The following is a 16062-nucleotide window of genomic DNA, read 5'->3' on the forward strand; positions in this document are numbered from 1 at the left end:
CCATCGCTCAGGGCAGGGGTCCTCAAACTTTTTAAACAGAGGGCCAGTTCATAATCCCTCAGACCGTTGGAGGGCCAGACTATAGTTTAAAAAAAAACTATGAACAAATTCCTATGCACACTGCACATATCTTATTTTGAAGTAAAAAAAATAAAACGGGAACAAAGACAATATTTGTATTTGCATGTGGCCCGCAGGCTGTAGTTTGAGGACCCCTGGCTCAGGGTCTGCTGGTCAGCTCTGGCAAGGGAATGTTGTTAATGAAGGAGAAAAATAACAAGAATGGTCCCAGAGGTAGGAGGAAAAAATGTCAATGTCACTAAACCAAGAGAACGGAGAGTTTCAAGGAAGCAGCAGTTAACAGTGAAAATTCCTATATAGTGGTGAAATAAGATGGAGCCTGAAAAGTGTCCTGGGAATCTCACATCGCAGAGACCATTGGTAACTACAGAGATCGCAGTCTCAGTGGAGCAGCTGGGACATGAACCAGATTCTGGTGGGTTAAAGAGTCAGTAGAACCACAAGAAATGAAATACTTTTTCTAGAAGCTTGGGGTAAAGGAAAATAACAGCTAATTGGCTAGATCTTTATAGCTTTCTTTAACAACAACATTCGATGAAATTCTACTAACAAAATAATGTATCAAGAAACGGGGCATGCTTCCCCAGAGATCTCACTACCAGCCTGGCTGTTAAGCAATTGAGGAGATGGAGTCAGGTGGGTTTGGAACATGATTCATGTATTTGGAGCCTTGGCTTAGAGTGCTCATGCAGGCAGTATAGTTGTTTCTATGGTATAATGAGATGTGGGTGCAGTGTGTAGACAACTCCCTTATCTTTTGGTTGTTGTGGTGGTAAGGAGGTATAGGCAGTACAACCATTTTAAACAGTAGAAAGATGAAAATTATTACCTACAAGGGAGTAAAATAGCCCATAGATAAACACACAGAAATAAAGAGGGATTCTCCGCAAAAAACAGTCATCCTATTGTTTACTCACGGGGGGTCCTGGGGGTCCCGGTTTTCCTGGAGGACCTGTTTTTCCTCGTCTTCCCTTAAAAATCAAAGAGAAACAGACAATAAATGATGATTCCATTTTCTTCTAAGATGAGACAATATTAAATGGCAATGTTAAAGACAGTAAAAATTAACTAAAAGTTTAAAAAAAATTCCAAATCCACATGAACTTTCAATGAAATCTCAAAGTTATGGGCCAGATATTAACAATCAAGATGAGAAAAACAGTGCCTGCAATGAATAAATTTTAATTGTTATTAGCAGTTCCTGATACTCTAATAAAGTAGCATAAAGTATCTGAAAGATGGTCTAAGATTGGCATTTTATCTGATGATTCCGTGGTTTCAGATGCAATAGTATATGCATTTGTCATCTTAAATTGTTGTTTCTGAAAGAGGGTCTGAATTCTAATTTAATAGGAGTTGCCTGAGGGTGGGATTGGATGTTAAAAATGAATATTATGGGCTCCGTCCTAGACTTACTGGTTTAGAATTTCTGGAGAAGGAAGCTGTGAATCTGCATTTAAAAAATCACTTTAGGTAATTCTTATGCTCACTAAAGTTTGAAATGCACTTCCCTAAGTCATATCATAATTATATATGCTGTATAAAGTACATTAACTAACTCTTTTCTTCCCTTCGGATGGTTAAGCTGTTTTATAAGTGAACTAAAACATATACTTGCTTATTAATTTTCATTATTGTAACTGAATGTTAACTCTCCCAAGTCCACAACCAGCTAAAGTCCAATTGCAAGAGTTAGAAAAATAAGATCGTGCTAACATTTAAAATTGTAACTGTTTACCAAATATCCTTTAAAGAGGAAAAATTTTCCCTTTCTAATAGAAGGAAGTAAGCTTAGGTGTTGAAAACATACATTTTGAACAAGAAACATCTCTGAGCATGTTTTCTAAATATGGCCATGCTATTTCATTGTTACTAATATCTTTTTAATTGCCATATTGGTAGTATATTAATACATATTAAGGCTTGTATCTACTGAAAAATAAAAGTATTGGGTTGATCTTTTAAGGACTATTAGGGAGAATTATAAGCATAAAAACAGAAAGGCCCATTCCATTACTAATTTTCTTGCTCTAAGTTAGGCAAAGTTTGATCACTCCGGCTTGGAGTGGGGTAGTAGGTCCAGTGCCACCTGGACCAGTGAAGTCAGCTTTGGGAGGTAAGTAATCACATACTGCACTGTGATTCTGTGGGAAATACTTCCATTGTGGGTGAAGGCAAGTTAAGTTCATACCACCAGGGCTTATAAAAACAGCAGCTGTTCCATAAATAATCCTAGCTAACATCTTCAGAACAAATTTTAAAACATTTTATCAAAAATAAAAATACAATTAGTGGTGTTTTCATCTACCCTCTGTTTTAGAGATCTGTGAACACTGGAGTTCCTTTGGGAGATTGTAAGATTGGAATAAATATATAATTTAATATTCTGCATCCATAAAAAAATGGATGTACATCATTTTTCTAGTCTTATAGTTTAACATTCTGAAAATCAATATATTGGGTCTTTCAGTAAATGTCAGTCAATTAGCCCCTGAGAATTAATCAGTGATAAAAAAGTTTACTTAGAAAGTGGAAGCACTGTAATCTAATTCACAAGGGACAAAGGAACAAAATCAATGGCGTTCAAGTAGTTGTTCGTTTTTTTTAGGTTGAGGTAAGTTTAAATGCAGGATCAACGTTTGTGTGCATTCTCTTTTCTTTAAAGGAGACAGATTTATTGAGTTGGGCAGGAAGTGGGGAAAATGAGGCTGACTATTGATCAACTTTTATTGCAGAGTTAATGTTTAAGACAAACCAAGTGTCAGATATTGTGATATAGCATTGGCATGTCTTAAGATGAGGAGAAAAAAACATTCAAGATTCAGTATGGTTGGGCAAACGTCCAAATATCTTGACTATCACTGCTGATTTACACAATCTTTTAAGTCAGTCTTGCATTGTCGGCGTGCACTGATGTGTATGTCTAGAGTGCAGGGGAATGCTGATTGGGTTTATGCATCCTTGCTAAGAGTGTTCATGCAGATGATATTTTTGAGGCTGTTAAATTATTGGAACATATTGTGGGCAGGTAACTTCAGCCAGCACATGGTTTCAATTTAAATGTGGTTTCTAGTCTTGAATTTCTAGTAATACCTAAAGCAGATTTGAAGAATTTTTTTATTTTTATTTTTTTAAATTTTTAAAATATTTTTATTGATTTTTTACAGAGAGGAAGGGAGAGGGATAGAGAGTTAGAAACATCAATGAGAGAGAAACATCAATCAGCTGCCTCCTGCACACTCCCCACTGGGGATGTGCCCGCAACCAAGGTACATGCCCTTGACCGGAATCGAACCCGGGACCCTTGAGTCCGCAGGCCGATGCTCTATCCACTGAGCCAAACTGGTTAGGGCTGAAGAATTTTTTTAAAGATGTGCTTTACAAAGCAACACAGCCACCATTTTCTTAGCCATCCCACCAAATATATTTTAGGAACAGGGTTTGCCTTCAGTCCTCTTCTCAGAACCTGTAGAAGGGGCTCTGACAAGACGGGGCAAAAGGGTGAATGGATGAAAAACATGGGTGGAAACTCCACAATGTAAGGCAAATATTGGGGGCCACAATTTAATAGTTCAAGCTATCAATATAATAGTTTAAGTCCATTCTCAGACATCATCCTTCCCTCCAAGAGGCCCCAGGAAGGAACTCCTTTGCCTTCTTCCCCATAATCAAGGCCCCCAGCTGCACTCAACACGGTCTCATAGATTCATATTTCCTCCAAAAGATCTCTCTTTTCACTTAAAAGCATCAGGGAAAGGCAAGACCCTACTTAAGAGACAAAGTAGATTTTTGGTAAGGTAAATTTTATAATTTAAGATGGGATAATTTGGGGTGTATTTTATTATTAACTAGAGTCCTGGTGCATGAAATTCATGCACTTGGAGGGTCCCTCAGCCTGGCTTGTACACTCTCGCTGTCTTGGAGCCCTCTGGGGATGTCTGTCTGATGGCTTAGGTCCAGGGAGTGGGCCTAAGACAGCAGTCAGATGTCTTTAGCACTGCCGCAGAGGTGGGAGAGGCTCCCACCACTGCTGCTGCACTTGCCAGTTATGAGCCAGCTCAGGGCTTCTGCCTGAGCGGCGCCCCCTGTGGGAGTGCACTGACCACCAGGGGGAAGCTCCTGCATTGAGTGTCTGCCTCCTGGTGGTCAGTGCACATCATAGCAACTGGTCGTTCCACCAATTGGTTGATTTGCTTATTAGCCTTTTATTATATAGGATAATTGTGCTAAGTCAACAGGCATAAACTGCAACTCTCACCCTAGGGCTAAAATGAGACTCCTCCATTTTTCTGAGGAGAGTGTTACCAGTGAATCTCTGTTCTTTTCCTCATAGGGAACAGAGGAATTAGATGAGGCTACCTGGTGCCAGGGGCTGAGGCTGGGCCTGCTGCTGATACTGATGACAGGAATGGTTATTGCATGTTTGCTCCCCTTTCTGTCTCCTTTTACTTCAGTCCCTTTATTACAGGGCTCACTCGGGACCCATTCATTGTAATGTGAGACAAAAAGTAGGGAGTTGGCTGTGGGTGGGGATGAAAATCCTGGCAGATTACAGACAAATGCTGAGCTGCAGGAGGCCTTCCTGGTTAGGATTTCTGTTCCCAGGTCACCATTTGTTCATAAGCAAATTGGAGTCTGGCTGAATCTCCAAATGGATGGAGGTCTACTGTTCCAGCATAATTACACTTGGGTTAATCCAACACTTTTCTAAAATCTGGAACATAAAGCACAAAATACAGATTTAATATATTAGGTTGCCCTAGAAACCTCCGTGCTCAACATGTCAGTTTCCTGCTTGGCAAAAATGGAAAGGTTATTAGATAGTAATTTAGATATTTGTGGAATGATTTAAGCCCAGTGGTGCTCAAACCTGATTGTGAATTGGCCTGGTCAAGAGGGCTGGTTAAAACAGATTGCTGTCCCCACTTCCAGAGTTTCTGACTTAGTGGGTCTAGGGTGAGGCCTGAGAATTTGCATTTCTAACAATTTCCCAGGAAGGCAGATGCTACTGGCCTGGAGACCACACTTTGAGAACCCCTGCTCTAAATCTCAAGCTCTCATTTCACATTTGAAGTCAGCCAATCTTATAGAGTCCCTAATACAGCGGTTCTCAACCTGTGGGTCACGACCCCTTTGGGGGTCGAACGACCCTTTCACAGGGGTCGCTTAAGACCATTGGAAAACACATATATAATTACATATTGTTTTTGTGACTAATCACTATGCTTTAATTATGTTCAATTTGTAACAATGAAAATACATCCTGAATATCAGATATTTACATTACGATTCATAACAGTAGCAACATTACAGTTATGAAGTAGCAACGAAAATAATTTTATGGTTGGGGGTCACCACAACATGAGGAACTGTAGGAAAGGGTCGCGGCATTAGGAAGGTTGAGAACCACTGCCCTAATACCTTGTAAATCTTGTAGCTCAGAACTCAAGAGCTCGAATTCTGTGATAATGTGGACCCATTGTCAAGTTCAGGAGTACCAGGACTGAAATCCAGCTTTTCTCTCTCTCTTTTTAAAAAAATATATTTTATTGATTTTTACAGAGAGGAAGGGAGAGGGATAGAGAGCTAGAAACATCGATGAGAGAGAAACATCGATCAGCTGCCTCCTGCACACCCCCTACTGGGGATGTGCCCGCAACCAAGGTACATGCCCTTGACCGGAATCAAACCTGGGACCCTTCGGTCTGCAGGCCGATGCTCTATCCACCAAGCTAAACCGGTTAGGGCAATCCAGCTTTTCTCTTATGGAAACTTTTAGTGTCAAGATGTCATTGCTGTGCCTGGCTGGTGTGGTTCAGTGGTTGAGCATCAGCCTATGAACCAGGAGGTCACAGTTCAGTTCCCGGTGAGGGCACATGCTCAGGTTGCAGGCTCAATCCTCAGTAGGACGTGCAAGAGGCAGCCGATCAATGATTCTCTTTCATCATTGATGTTTCTATCTCCCCCTCTCCCTTCCTCTCTGAAATCAATAAAAATATATTTTTTAAAAAAGATGTTATTGCTGTAAAACTGGTACTTATACTTTGCAACAGGTTTGCTAAGATTAAAGAAAGAGATCACTTATGTAATACCCTTTGTAATACTTTTAGCAAAAAAAAAAAAAAAAAAAAAAAGAAAGAGATCATATATAAAATTCCTATCACACATCCACTAGGATGGCTACTTTTAAAAAACAGAAAATAAATATTGGTGAGGATGTGGAAAAATTAGAATGCTTTTGCACTGTTGGTGAGATTGGAAAATGGTGCAACTGCTCTGGAACACACTCTACAGGTTCTTAAAAATTAAAAGCCGAACTACAATATGATCCAGAAATCCTACTTCTGGTATATATCCAAAATAATTGAAAGGAGGGGCTTAAAGAGATATTTGCACACCCATGTTCATAATAGCACTATTCAGAATATCCAAGAGGTGGAAGCAAGCCAAATGTGCATTAACAGGTAAATGTAAAAACAAAATATGGTATATATATATGTATATATATATGTATATATATATATGTATATATGTGTATATATATATATATATATACACACACACACACACACACATACACACAATGGAATATTATTCAGCCTTAAAAAGTAGAGAAATACTGTTATGTGCTACAACATGGATGAATCTTGATAACATCATGTTAACTGCAATAAGCACAGTGAAATAAGTCACTAAAGGACAAATACTGTCCGATTCCACTTACATAAGGTACTTAGAGTAGCTAAATTTATAGAAAAAGACAGTAGAATAGTGGTTACCAGGGATCGGGTGGGAGGAAGGGAATTTGCTATTTTAGTTTTACAAGCTGAAAAGGTCCTGGAGACCTGTTTTACAACAATGTGAATAGACTTCACACTATTGAAATAGACACTTGAAAATGGCTAAGGTGGTACATTTTTTATGTGTTTTCACCACAATTTTGTTTCTAAAAGCACTCCTACTTCAATGCCCGATACATGGTGGTAATAATAAATGTTAGTCCCTTTCTTTCCTGCCTTTCTAACATCCTGAATCTAATTCTCTTTTTTTAATTTAAAAAGATTTGAAAATATATCAAGCAAACCTTCTAAAATATGCACTGTGGATCAGTTTAAAAGTGTAACCAATTCTTAACTATGCACATGGAATTTTTTCATCTAAAATAACAATCAAGATGGCCGTTGAGAGTAGAAATAGAAAAAGTAAATTGTGGGTTATTCATACAATGGAATACTATATAGCAATGAAAAATGAATGGAATGTAACTACCTGCAACAGTGTGGATGAATCTTTCAAAACATAATGTTGATCCATTTAAATAAGGAATTTAAACAGGCAAAACTAACCTATTCTGTTATAACAGGTTACTGATGTAGGAGTGGGAGTGACTGAAAGCATGACCAGTGTTTATGGGGTTGATGACATGGATATTCTGAATTGTGTGCTGGTTTACAGAGGTGTGCTGAATTTGTGAAAAATCATCAAGTTGTATCTTTATGGTATATATATATTTTTCTGAATATATGTTATACTTGAATAAAATTTTAAAAAATGAAACCAGATGACTACAAGGAAATGATTTTATTTGAATTATCTAATGACTTTGCCTATCTGCATTTACTATGTGCAAGGCCATGGAGTCTCCATTGTCAGGAAGATAAAAACAAATCAAGGCTTTTTAAATGAATAACATCGACAAATTTGCAGCAGTAAAAATAACCTGATGCTTCCAGGATGACTTGCAGGAGGAGAGCACGTGTATCTTAAATTAGCCACTTGATTTATAAACATTTGGCCCCCAGGAGCATTAAGAAGGGAAGAATGCAAATAATGGACGACTGGTACTCATCTGACAGATGGTTTTCGTTGATGAGGATGAGGGTGATAAGGATACAGCAGTAATCGGACTTAAATAAAGGATGGTATGCAGACCCCAAACCCATGGAGGAGACGTGTGTAAGTAGTCTCTCTAAATTGCCTGGTCTTGCTAATACAGCTGGCTCCTCTTAAATATTTCTGTCCCCATGTGTGTATTTAGCACACTCTTAGGCATCAGCTCAGTCTGAACAAGGTATCAAGGAAATGTTAAGGAAGAGGAGACAGGGCCTTGATTGGCACCCACAACTGTGAATGAGGTGTTAATTACACAGGAAAACATTACACACTATCTGGGAAGTTTCATTTTCTTTTTTTACATTGTGAGCGGAAGTAAGATTGATGGCAGATGTTGTAAAAAGCTACCACATTTTGAAATCAGTGATATGTGAAAAAAGGGGAATGGAATACTTATGTGCGCAATGAATAATATCCTAAGTGCATTTTATTTCTTAACAGAGATTTAAAAATACACATATGACAGCCACAACACTAGTCACAAAGGTCTCATTATTTCAGGGATCAGACAAGTGGCTCTTGTAAGGACATGGGAAGAAGATGTAATTCAGCATGAGCAAACAATTTGAAATAGGTTTAGAGCTCAGGAAAAATGAATCCACACTGTGATGCTATTCTCAATATTGCTTTCCTCATTCAGGTTGGAATGACAAAACTTCTAAATCATTCCACAATTTCTCTATCTCTGTGTCCCTTTCCTTTTTTTTTTTTTATCTTGGGTGGAATCTACCAGTAACTAACATTGGCTTTTCAAAACAAGTTAGACATTGTGACATAATTACCTAAGCCCCCTCAGTGACAATTGAACAAATGATAATCTGAATAAATGATAACACTACATCAAAACAAGTGGTCTGGTCTGTGGTCAGTAATGTCAACAGTCACTGTTCAGGATTTCTATTAAGTTATCGTGTTGATACCAACTTGGTCATGAAAATAAGTACAGCCAAGGTTTGACCTCTTAATGTCTTCTGACTGGATGAAACCAACAATCTACTTTCCTCTTCTGCCCTGAGCCGTCCATATTATGCTAGGAAAATACACGAAAAGTCCATGATTAATGATTATTAGAATGGTTACCATTGATCAAATGCTTGCCATGGTTCAGGCATGGTAAGTACCATTTACGTGATTTCATTTAATCCTTTCAAAATCACAGTGGTAGGTAGTTTTGTTCCCATTTTACAGAGCAAGTTTAAACACCTAGCTCCAAATCACTCTCCTCTTACTTGGTGGGGCCAACATTTAAACCCAAGTGTATCTGATTCTAAAACCCATCATCCTCAGGATTAAGGTGTCATTGACGGGTATCTTGATCATTTACAGTTTAGGTTACTATGCTTCTGTAATTGTTGAAGTTCTCTTGTTTTCTCAAAATCAAGCCAGATTTTTAAATGTCCCACTTGTTACTTTGCTCTTTGGAATCTGGGTCTTACTAGTTCTCACCTGCTCATCTGATTCCTGCTTGCCCTCGCCTCAGAGTCTACTCTGACTTCTGCAGGCCTGCCAACATGCCAACCACAACCTTCCATTTAGATTTGTCTGGACTCCTGGTTGCCTTGCCAAACCACCAACTCTCTCAGTCCTGATCTCTGGCTCTGTTTTCTGGGCCAGCCATTGTCAGCCTCTGCCAAAGCACTTGATTATGGGTGGGGCAGTGGTAGTGTGTGACTACACAACTTCCTGAACGTGCTGTGATATATTTTAACATCTTTGTGCCACATAACAGGGTGGATGCTGGAAGTGCACTCTGAAGTGTCCTTTTCTGCGTATTTGGAAGTTCCCAGCGGGCACGTCCCAGACTGGCGGAGGGGAATCAGGCCTTATATATTGCCTTCCTCATCTGAGAATTATGCTACCGGGCTGCCACATCACCAAGCACCTTCACAATGCCTCATGAATGCAGAATTTTCTCTTCCATCTTTATTGAGGGAATTGTTATATTTTTAATCTTAGAGTAGGTAAAATAACGGATAGAGGAACAAATAATGCATATAAACTGATAGTGTCTTATTTAATAGACATGTTAAAAGGAAAACAATGTGGTGAGGTTCCTCAACAAACTTCAGACAGGTCAGAGTCTGGGCCAGTGAAACAGGAATAAACTCAGCCTCACTCAGCACGAAACAAAAAAATCACTAATGACATTTTGCATTTTGATTTGAGTTAGTAAAGTTATAAAGGGTATATTTTCAGCATTTTTTTTGAGTTGCCTACTTTAAAAGATGAAATGTATCCTCAAGGGGTACAATTTTGGAACTTCATTTTCAATGTGAAGGATCAAAATGACTAGCACCAAATGAATTCACAGGAATACATTTTGCAGCTATTCAATAACCGCTTGGCAAATGAAGAGAATTCCAGAGGATCTGTAAGATGAAACTATAAAGGTCACCCAGTTTTGAAACAGAAGAATTTTCCATGCATAATTCTCAATTCATTAATTTGAATTTAAAAAATCTTTATTGTTGAAAGTATTACATATGTTCCCCCTTTCCCTGCCCCCATTAACCCCTTCTAGCCTGCCCCCAGCCCCCACCCCAGGCCTTCACCATCCTATTGTCTGTGTCCATGGGTTATGCATATCTGCATACAAGTTCTTTGGTTGATCTCTTCCCACCCACCCACCCACCCCTGCCTTCCCTCTGAGATTTAACAGTCTGTTCCATGCTTCTATGTCTCTGGATCTATTTTGTTCTAAGCAAAATAAGCTATTCAGAGAAAGACAAGTATCATGTGGAATCTAATGAACAAAATAAATTGATGAACATTAATTTGAATTTAATGGATTAAACTGCATTTTGATTTCTGAATCAAACCCTATCAAAAAGGTGAATCTAATGAACAAAATAAACAACATAGAACAGACTAATCAATACAGATAACAGACTGACAGCTGTCAAAGGAAAGGGGGTTTTGGGGGCTGGGTGAAAAAGGTGAAGGGATTAAGCAAAGAAAAAGAACACTCATAGACAAAGACAAAAGTATGGTGATTATCAGAGAAAGGGGAGGGGATATACTAGTAGAAGAGGGTAAAGGGAGTATAAATGGTGATGGAAGATTTGGCTTGGGGTTGTCAGCACACAATACAATATGCAAATGATGTATTATAGAATTGTACACCTGAAATCTATATAATTTTATAAACACTCTCACCCCAATAAAATCAATGAAAATATTTTAAAAAGATGAGTAAATTTATTCAGCAAAATTTGATGGGCTGTGTTTTACATAAGGGAAAATACATTAAAATGGTTAAGTCTGGATCTTGTCTTCAAGGTAGAAGTGGAGGGACAGTTATGCACAGCAGCTATTGAAGAGACTTGTTCATTTGGTTATAGCCAAGCTCAGGAGTTCCGGGGAGGGACAGTGAGTGTGAAGTTCTTTCCCAAACTGATCATGTTCTACCTTTCCATAACTCTCTCCAACCTTCCCTTTAGGAGGGGAAGGGGGGGAGGGGACATCGGATGGGAGGGAAATGTTGGCAGTGGAAGCTGTCTGTATGCCTTCAGCAACAAGATGGGGGACTAAACCCTGAAAATTCCCTTCAAATAGGATGCTTCTGCTCTGACATAGATGTATGCATCCTCTTTGGTCCTTTTCTCCTCTAAGACTTATCACCAGCCTTTCAATCAAGTGTGTTCAGAAGGTATTTCCTGGCCTGCCACTCCTTGATCTTACTTGATTGATATAAGTACTGGGAAAATGTATTAATGACCTTCAAAAACTGAACACTTGGGGACATGCCATTATACAATTACTGGTTATATTTTTCTTGATTTGAATATTTTTCATTTCCTTTAACTTAACATTCAATGTCATTTAAAACTCACTGAGTAAGGCAACCGGGAGACTTCATCAATCTGTCTCCACAGTCTCCTTCCCCTTTAGCTCCAACCTTTTCCCAGCATAAGGTTAGGGTTTTCCAGTCGGTCTTACCAGCCCCACCAGTGGGTCCCTTGATGAATTATGTTAATGTTTTCCTTTCACTTTTCCATCCCCTGTAGTGAACTATCTCACAGGTCAAAATCCTGGTTATATCTTGTTCTCTGCATCCTGCTACATGTAGTACACACATACACATACATGCAGGCATACAAACACATAAATACACACAGAGAGCCTAAACAACTCATCTTTCTCAACTGCAAAATATTTCCATTACAAATTTTAAACTCTACATTTGTTCACTTCCAGCTCTTCACTGTGTCTTTATAGGACATTTTTCCTACTCTCAGCTGGCACATGCCCAAATTCATTCATTAATTAATTCAGCAAACACTTACTGAGTCTCTACTATGGCCAGACCCTTTCCTATACCCTGGAAATACCTTGTCTTTGTACAGCTTATATTCCAATGGACATAGTAATAGTAATAGATGATGCATAGTCCTTACTCTCTGCCAGACACCGTCTAAGCAATTCACATCTATTTATTCATTAAGTCTTCAAAATACCTCTGTGGTATCTCTGTTTTACAGAGGGGGAAACTGAGTGACAAAGCAACTTGTCTAAGGTCACATGACTGGTAAGTAGCAGAGTTGGAATTTGACTCCAACTTAGCTGTATTATCTCTGATCATTACCATTATGCTGTACTTATTGCATATCTGGTAACTATTGGATAGCAATAAGAATCATAAAAAATAAAGTAGAGGAAAGGGCATAGACTTATATAGGGAGATGTGCAGTTTGAGAAAGAAAAATAAGGCGCAGACAATTGAACCAAGTAAGTCTGTGGGTCATGCAAGGTCTGAGAAAGAGCACCCTTCAGAGGGGACATCAAAAACAAAGTACTGGGCCCTGACCGGTTTGGCTCAGTGGATAGAGCATCGGCCTGCAGACCGAAGGGTCCCAGGTTCGATTCCGGTCAAGGGCATGTACCTTGGTTGCGGGCACATCCCCAGTGGGAGGCGTGCAGGAGGCAGCTGATCGATGCTTCTCTCTCATCGATGTTTCAGGTTTTCTATATTGGGGTCTCATGTTGCTAAAGCATGGACTCCAGAAATCTAGCACCATTTTATTTTCTCTGCTAGAAAAACTTTATCCTGTAAAATGTCGATTCAATTATTAACATATGGTAAGTGTTGCAATGGCACAACTCACTTCCAATATTTCAATTTATTCAGCTAAATGCTAAAACACCTAATTGGAAATCACAAGGGACTTCCAGTTACATAAAACATCAGTGGTCTCTCTAACAGCACCACGGTGGCAAATATTTTTAAATGGCATTTAAAATGTAAACTGAGCAAGCTGAAATTAAATCAGGGTCTCCTGATCCAAAGTATCGGTTTCTTAGAGCTTTAAAATAGAGTATCCATTTACAATAAGCTTAATATATGGTGACCTTAAAAAAGACTTCTGTCATATTTCATAACATTAAGGAATGGAAGGAGAAAGAATAAATCCTTATGAAACATTTGCAGTCCATAAAACGTTTCAAAAAGTACTTGTCAACCTGTTGTAGTTTACTCCCGATGTGCTGGTGAGTTTTACAAGCATCTCTACAATGACAAAGAGAAGAACCTCTCAAAACTGTTTGAGAATATCACCAGAAGTACAAATATCTTGGGAGGTAGGGAGCCAATTACACTAAAAGTTTATTCATCTAGCACTTTATTAAATGGAAAAGTTCACCAAATGACACTTCCAAGCTCCTATAGAATAGTACTGACTATTGACCCAGGAGACGGGGACATCAGTAAGGCTTTGTACTAATAACAAAAAGACACCCTGACCCTGGCTGCTAGCTCAATAGGTTAGAGCAGGGGTCCTCAAAGTTTTTAAACAGGGGGCCAGTTCACTGTCCCTCAGACCGTTGGAGGGCCGGACTATAGTTTTAAAAAAACTATGAACAAATTCCTATGCACACTGCACATATCTTATTTTGAAGTAAAAAAACAAAACGGGAACAAATACAATATTTGTATTTGCATGTGGCCCACGGGCTGTAGTTTGAGGACCCCTGGGTTAGAGCATCGTCCAATACTCCAAGGTTGCGGGTTCAATCCCTGATCAGGGCATATACCAGAAGCAACCAATGAAGGCATAAATAAGTAGAACAACAAATCAATGTCTCTCTCTCTCTCTCTCTCTCTCTCTCTCTCACTCTCTGTCAATAAATAAATTATAAATTTTAAAAAATGTAAAGAAAAAAACACCTTCCTCCTGGTGGCTTCAGCCCTACACTGGGGCACACAGTTGGTGTGTGGGGCATGGGCTGGACTTCAGCCCCCAAACACCTGTCGACTGGTTGCACTTCTTCAGGGCAATTGTGCTAAGTGACGAATCCACAAAAGTCTCTGGAATTCTAAAAGAAACACTAAACCTTTCCCATGGCTTTAGTGCTAGCAAATTTAATTGTGCTCAAGTACTTGGAAATGAATATTGTGAGCACGATATCATAATCTAGCAGTTCTTGAGCATCTGTATGTGACAGGGCTGGTACTGGTTACTTTACATATATATTTTTCTAATCATCGCTTTTGGACAGGAATCCTTAATATCATTTCTTTTGCATAACTGGAGAAACTGAGATTCAGAAAGGCTGGGTCGCAGTCCCTGGGCTGCAGAAACAGGGCTCACCTAGGAGTCTACATGACTCCAGAGCCCGTGACCTGTGAGGTGTACATTGCTGACATGATGCAGAGGTTAAAATTTTATTAATAAAAAGTTCAAGGAACCAGATCTCTATACAAGGCATGAACCTATCAAATGATGAATGGCCATCCTTCCATTGGCAAGGTTTGTGGGTTGCTCTGGCTACCACCACCAAGGCCATTCTACAGCAGGGGGAATAGCATCTGGGTCACCAGCCAGCATTCATGTGCTAAGTTTCAGGTCAGGGGAGAGAAGGCAAGTTGAACGGGTTAGTAGGGAAACGAATCAAGGCAGTTCCAGACAGACAAGGGGCTGGGCAGAGACAAATAGGCAGAGAAGCTTCCGTACCAGTCTCAGGGGTGGTCTCTGACACCACCCACTTCCCTCTACAGTGGTTACAGCTATTTTGTATATTCTATTGTATTTTTTAAAAAGTCTGATTGTGACCCATGCAGTTGATTGCTGACATGCTAATAGATCATGACATATGGTTTGGAAAATATGGCTACCGTAGAACCAGAACTTGGCAATGGACGTGGGTTAGAACCTGACTACCAATTTCATGTTCTGTGACCCTGAACAAGTCACTTTAAATTCTTTAAGCCTCAGTGTCCTTATCTGAAAAGTGGAGGTGATACTCCTTAAGAGAGAGGGATGTTGTAAGTAACCAGGATAATATAGCATTGCCATAAATGATATTTTATTACTATAATATTGCATATATTAATGTTATTGCTATAATAACTGATGAGATGGTCCAATTTTTTCCGTTTTGTGACCAAGTCAGCTCTAGCCATGACAAAATTAGGCATGTTCATCTCACCTAAAGAAAGCCAGTCAGTCAGTGGATGGAGCGTCGGCCTGCGGACTGAAGGGTCCCGGGTTCGATTCCGGTCAAGGGCATGTACCTGGGTTGCGGGCACATCCCCAGTGGGAGGTGTGCAGGAGGCAGCTGGTCGATGTTTCTCTCTCATCGATGTTTCTAACTCTCTATCTCTCTCTCCCTTCCTCTCTGTAAAAAATTAATAAAATATATTTAAAAAAAAAAAAAAAAAAAAGAAAGCCAGTCAGCAGGAGCCTAAGCTCAGCCATAAAGTTAGTTATCTTCACAGACCCTTATCTGGATACCTTCCACTGTGTCTTGTTTGCCTGTCTGTACACCTAAATCCAACACTTAATTGCCTTTTCCTCTGCACTCTAGGCTGTTAAATTCTTTGTGTAAAATGCATCATCAGATCTCAAAAAGGCCAGTCAGACATCTGTTCAGACTTTACCCATTAACTTCCATTTTATCTTCTTCTTCCCAAGGAGAAAACTGGGAGAGGAAGGGGCTTTTTCCTCTGAGAATACTTTTTCAGACATTCCATGTACAAAATCACTTTTAGCCTCACAGGTTAAGTATCTTGACCTGCGTATAGATTCCAAAAGAACAAATCTAGGTAGCCAGAAATATAAAGCAATCAGAAGTAAAACAAGTTATCCTTAG

General features: G+C 39.3%; 1 protein-coding gene across 1 annotated transcript in view; it reads right to left on the reverse strand.

Moving 5' to 3' along the window:
* COL19A1 (collagen type XIX alpha 1 chain) overlaps window positions 1-16062 on the reverse strand; it is a 302649-nt gene that overhangs the window by 108817 nt on the left and 177770 nt on the right. The window contains exon 17 of the mRNA XM_070418310.1: window positions 999-1052. Coding sequence (XP_070274411.1) covers window positions 999-1052 — 54 coding nt within the window. The remainder of the gene's footprint in view (window positions 1-998; window positions 1053-16062) is intronic.

This window comes from Myotis yumanensis, unplaced genomic scaffold, assembly GCF_028538775.1.
Source record: "Myotis yumanensis isolate MYYU_CA2020_CCGP unplaced genomic scaffold, mMyoYum1.0.hap1 SCAF_6, whole genome shotgun sequence".
Taxonomy (NCBI): domain Eukaryota; kingdom Metazoa; phylum Chordata; class Mammalia; order Chiroptera; family Vespertilionidae; genus Myotis; species Myotis yumanensis.